General features: G+C 39.1%; 1 protein-coding gene across 12 annotated transcripts in view; it reads right to left on the reverse strand.

The window, feature by feature from the left end:
* LOC118418979 (TBC1 domain family member 1-like) overlaps nucleotides 1-6,000 on the reverse strand; it is a 47,447-nt gene that overhangs the window by 32,422 nt on the left and 9,025 nt on the right. For 11 of the 12 annotated variants that reach the window (XM_035825145.1, XM_035825149.1, XM_035825147.1 and 8 more), the window contains 2 exons: nucleotides 1,185-1,655; nucleotides 923-1,012 (listed from right to left, as the gene is read on the reverse strand). In XM_035825145.1, coding sequence (XP_035681038.1) covers nucleotides 923-1,012; nucleotides 1,185-1,655 — 561 coding nt within the window. Of the gene's footprint in view, nucleotides 1-922; nucleotides 1,013-1,184; nucleotides 1,656-5,297; nucleotides 5,536-6,000 lie in introns of those variants that run through there. The other variant, XM_035825150.1, reaches the window with a different exon arrangement.

Here is a 6,000-nt window from a genome sequence, read left to right on the forward strand (position 1 = left end):
CTGTGACAAAGCTGAGTTCAGCATTTTGCTGGAGCTAGTGCTGTGAGCCCGACTAAGAACGACAAAATATTTCTTGCCTTTTGTGTGCATTGCTGACGTAAGCTAAAAAACTGTGATCGCCCACGTCAAGCCAACAACATAAGACTGATCCACTTGAAAAAGATCACAGGGAGACAAAGGTTTTTCTTATAAATGTTGTAAAAAGTGACCACAAGGGGAAACTCAGCAGGACATATGAAGCCAAGGAGATGAAAAGGTATTGAAAATATGATACTCCAAAAAATCAAAGGTAGCAAGGGATCAAGCACATTTTTATTATTAGGGTTCTGTTTCGTGTGAAATCATGGAGGTAATTCTATTACTATATCAACGTGTTAGTTGTATCTGGGGGTTTGATTGCCAGGTGGGCGACACAAGATAAAGGGGACATGAAAGTGGCAGCGCTGACGTCAATGATTACTGGCTGACGTGGGCAGCACAACTGGGGGTAGATCTACAGTAATAGGCAAAAAGTCTCTCTGCGAGGTTACTGAGAGGGAAGCAGGTAAGCTATGTGCAGTTTACATGTCGAATGTTAGCAAATGGCTGTATTCTGGACAAGTTAACATCAACTCTCATTATTTCACTGGGTACCATAATACTGCCATATGATTCATGATAAAAACTACTTGAATCTTAAGTTGCTCAAAGAGATATACCAATGTAGCATCAGTAATCCTGATATTCAATACACATCAGATATTCAAGTGTTCAAAACAATGTTGGGAAGGCCTATGTAAAAATATTTTTTTTTTATGTGGCAATACTATTGTGGCACCTGGCGGAATTATAAGAATTAATGTTAACTCTTCCTTCGTGACTTCAATGAAAAGCAACCTGCAGGTCAATATGAGGTCTATTTCTCATGAATAAACAAACAAACCTGAGATACAAACGAAATGTCCTTGAAGTTCTTCTCCAGGATGACTGACTTACGCTCCAGACTGATCAGACTCACTTCCAACGTTCCGATCTGGGGAGGAAATTTGAAAAAAATAAGTCAGTTTTGCAGAAATTTTGACAAGAATGTAATGATATGACAAATCTGTAGGCTTACATGTGGACAGTCCAATTAATCAATTACTAACTAGATCTACAGTGGTGTAAAATCACAAAAATGGAAAGTAAAATAAATGGCTATTCACCTGAAATAACATGGTCCTATTCTGCACATTCCCCCCACTGTTGCTACGATGTCTCTTTTTCTCGCTGTTCCCAGCATCCTGCGTCTCACAGCTGTTGATATTTGGTCGTGTGTCCTCCTGACTCGTTCTACACTCCTCCTCCGTACATACTACCTTGGAGTTGTTGTTGGCCAAGTTGGTCATGGCTTTCTCAGATTCTCTCGAGGTGGAGCCAAGTCTTCTCTTCCCATTGTCGGCCGGCTTCTTCTGCTGCTTGAGTTTCTCGGCGTCGTGAATCTTGAATTTGTCGATGGTGTCGTCTATGAGGGTGGGCGGGGCCTTGGTGTGCGAGACCACGACCTTGCCACAGTATATGACCTCGAACTTGGAGGTCTTGTTGTCCATGTACTGGTCCAGACGACTGTCCACATGGGGATTGTCCTTCAGATACTCCTTGGTTGCCAAACGGATGGAAGCAAAGATCTCTGGGACCTGAAGGGCAGACAGAAGAAATGTCTTGTCATAATTATGCCTGGCAAAACTTAATTCTGAAGATGACTATCTTCTTTAAGTCCTCTAGAAACGTTAGGGAAGAATGAATGGTGACAAAAGTCATAAATTACACCTATGGCTATGGCTAGGGTCCTCAAAGAAAACAGCTAAAGTTGAATAAAATCTGCAAGAAGATTATATCCTCACTGTAAATAAAGTAAAGCATTTTTCATCAAGAAAAGACATTAAGACAAAATACGTCAAACGTTGAATTTGAACCAGAAATTAGCTATGCACCACCTAACTTTGTCAAAATGTTTCAAATGAAATACATTGTATCCCTACCATATAATGAATGACTAATTAATATGATCTTTATATTCAGCCTTCTACTGTGGCATCTACAGTGCAGGAGCATATCAGCTTCCATTATATTGTCACTTCTGCATACCTCGGTAATGTATCAACTATCATACAGTAATGCAATGTCACATATTTATAATCTAATGAAAATAACTTCTAATTTGATTAAGGCATCAACACATCAACACATCTAAGAAATGAAAAGAAATAAAAATGAACTGTGACACTAGATGATGGGAAAAATTTTCAAACATTCATATATGCTATTTGCTATGATCCTTGCTGGCCCCTTAAAGACAGCGACATAACATATTTGTCATACTATCATAGACTACATCCTTTCTGACTGACAGAGTATACACCACACATCTAAGAAATGAGAATGAACTGTGACACTAGAAGACAGAAAAAATTTTCAAACATTCATATTGGCTCTTTGCCTTGCTGGTCCATCAAAGGATAGCAAACATCAGAGATTAGTCATGCAGTACATCGATTCTGACTGACAGAGTATACACCACTTATCAAATATTTATCAAGCCTGATGATATACAGTAGCCCAAGGACTTCTGCCTGACATGGTGCACTAAAAGCACACAATCCATCTCATCTTCAGAACTGCTGAACGATTTCATGGTGGATAATCCTGAAGTTGTCACTACTAGAATATTTGTTAGCTCACCTTTGGGCAGGAAGGTAACTTGGAACTGTCTAATTCCATCAATAAACCAATTGATAAATCAATCGTCATCAATAAACTATTCATTCATTTACTAGGTCTTTTTATCAAACATTCAAAGGTATCATTGATTTTTACAGGCCTCTCAGCCCAAGGTATACCAGTTTCTGCTTAGGAAGCCTGTATTTTAATACCAAGAAAAAATAGGTAGTTAACTTACACAATTATCATTGTTTCAAAATACCTCAAGATTCATTTGAACATAAAAATAAAGGGACACCTTAATTTTCCTTTATTTAGTGTTGGTACTGGCAGTGTGACTATGAGAAATATCATGTGATATGAAGAAAACACTGGGTAAGCCCTGCAGCACAGAAGATGGAGGGGGGGGGGCAGGTAGGCTGATTGACATGAAATAGATGGAGTTGTTATTCTGTGGGTGGGAGAAGACACACAGGGAGCTGGCACTGGTGCTGGCTAATTGGCAGAAAATATGTCTGGTAGACAAACCTGACATACATACTAAACATGGCTCACCACAACCTTGATATGTGAAGGAAGAAAAAAAATGATTCAACACTGTTTAGAATGGTTGAGCTTTATAGGTAATATAACAGGTGTACGTTCTTACATACAGTCTATATCAAGTTATTATTGTGCCAGCTGAAGGTAAATGTCTTTGGAATATAAACTTGATTAGCCTTTCCCCTATGGAGGGTTCGTCCTTACAAGAACTGTGTGTTTGGTTTCAGTATAAATCAGTAGGGAGAAGGTACAGCTGTTGTTTTTCCCTTTGACTGAGAAGAATCATATCAAAACACAACATTCCAGACAAGTGACAAGCTCCTTGCATTTATCTATGTTGTATGACACATCTAGCACATTTGTACTGTAGAAAAAAACTCTGGATGATTCCAGGTCTGTACAGAGTGAACTGCTGATGTTTGAAGTCTACAGAGGTACAAGTTTAGCACATGTGGCGCCTGCCTACGTGCCGAGCCACATGCTGCGATGGCTCTCACTGAAAAACAGAGCTATTTATCACCTTCCACCTCACTGAACTGTGAATAAAACGATGAAAATGGCTCTGAGTCTGATTGATTTCTTTATACTCCTGGTTAGCTTTTACCAATACTCTTCCTTTCTGTTGTTCATTTATTATTGTCAGGTTCACATTGTCAAATATATTAAAATCTATTAATTACAAGCAAAATATGTATATTCATTTTTATCAGTACATACAGCGTTCCTAGCAAATTATTGTGCTATATCTTATGTCTTCTTTATTCTAACTTGAGTCAGTGCTGTGCAAATGCTTTTATCTATTTGGTTGAATACTTTGAATGAACTCTGCTACCCTGCTAGACCTTGAATGAAAGCCATGTGCCAAATGCAGTCATTTCTAGCTAGATATAGTGATCACTCCTCTAGCACGTGAACATACAGGCTACATGCATGTCAGCCGATTTTAACATTTCAAGCTTGCATTAATAGAATAATACTACATTAATATAAATGAACATTTGGCTTTTAAAGAATCTATCAGCTTAACATAAATGAGATTGCCCTAGGTTATAGGATAAATCAAATAGCTGTATAAAACTTTTTTTCAGCTTCTCTGGCAAGCCCTGCCATCTGAGTATAAATATCGAACAAAATTAAAGTGAAGAAAATTATCATAAATTTGACAAACCTCCTGCCTGTCTTCCTGATCTGGCACCTTGGACTTGCACATTGTCGTGCGCTAATAAGTTCTGACAGTAAGTCGTGGAAGTAATGTTTGTACTATAGTCCCACCCTCAGTACACTGTACATGTTACATGTAGGTAGTACTAAGAAACCTGTCCCACCCAGACATGTCCTGTGTCACGTAGACAGTAGGCTTACCTTCTGAAACAGGTTTACACAACAGGCTCCCTGCTGTCAGCCTTCCACCTGCCCCACCTCACGGGAACAGGCAAGTAGCTGACAACAATGACATCATCCCTATATAGCCACAAGTGCATACTTCATCGTTCATGGACTTGTCTTGTCCAACAGTCAACAAGCTATCCTCAACAACACTGAAAATGACATCCACGAGCACAAATTACTATATCTTTTGTGCTTTCTCACACATCTTTTTCTCTGTCAAATCTGGATGAATTATGGCAAAACTGCCACTGACATAACAAGGGTCTATTGAATTGACATTATTGACTCAGTCCCCCATCACATATTTACTTGTCACCAATGTCAAACTCAAAGCCTGTTTGCCCACAAGTCTCTAGTCCTTCAAATTAACCTCCAAGCATCAAAGTAGGATAATTATATTTTATAATGTTTTTGTGGGTTTTTTATTGACATCAACTTGAGACAGGAAATAATTTGTTTTCTTAAAATATGCCACAAATTATAATGCACTGGACTCTGGAGAAGTCATCAGAAAGGCTATAATATTTACATATTAAGATTCGCTGTGAAGTTTTGCAAACTTGCAAACGTACATCCACTACCTACATGTACATAGTTCTTTCACAAGTAATTTAAGTATGGTAATTAGATAGCATACTCAACAGCAGTGATATAAAGATAAAAGCAGGTCCTTATACAGTTCCTACCTCCTCCGTATCAGAGTGTTCCTGTACCATAGCGTCAGTACGATCTGTCTCTTCCTCAAAATCATCTAAAGCAAAATGCACATGATGTAGTTCTGGCAGGTCATCACTGGCCTCTACTTCTAGTGCATCCTCGCTGTTCTCTGAATCCATCGAATCTAATTACCCGGGCAATACAACCAGGAAACCGGAAAAGATTGCCCAACTCTTACATCCGCACGGAAAACAAGTCCTTCCCAGAATGTGGCGGGGTGGTCAGCACGGCCCGCCGCCTGATTTGGCCGTATCACATTTCATAACATGTTGACGCACATCCTTGTGTGGAGAACAAACCCACAATGTGACCATAATATGTATAACCTCTGATTCTAACCTCTACTTACACGCAGGCCTTCCCACATACATGTAATCTGGACCTCTGTGACCCTCCGTTTCATGGACAGTTAGAACTACATCCCATAATCAAATCAGCCAACTATCCACTGATAACAACAACATACAGTCAAACCTGTCTATAGCGGCCACTCAAGGGACTGGTCAAAATTGGCCACTATAGAGAGGTGGCCACTATAGAGAATATGCTAATTAATTGACCACAAGCAATAAGTTACACATGGTTTTAGTACCCACTGATCTTTATTCACATAATACAGTACTGTACATGTACTGCAATGATTTTACACTATATGTATTAAGAAAACAAAAG

Source organism: Branchiostoma floridae, chromosome 7 (assembly GCF_000003815.2).
Source record: "Branchiostoma floridae strain S238N-H82 chromosome 7, Bfl_VNyyK, whole genome shotgun sequence".
In the NCBI taxonomy this organism is placed as follows: domain Eukaryota; kingdom Metazoa; phylum Chordata; class Leptocardii; order Amphioxiformes; family Branchiostomatidae; genus Branchiostoma; species Branchiostoma floridae.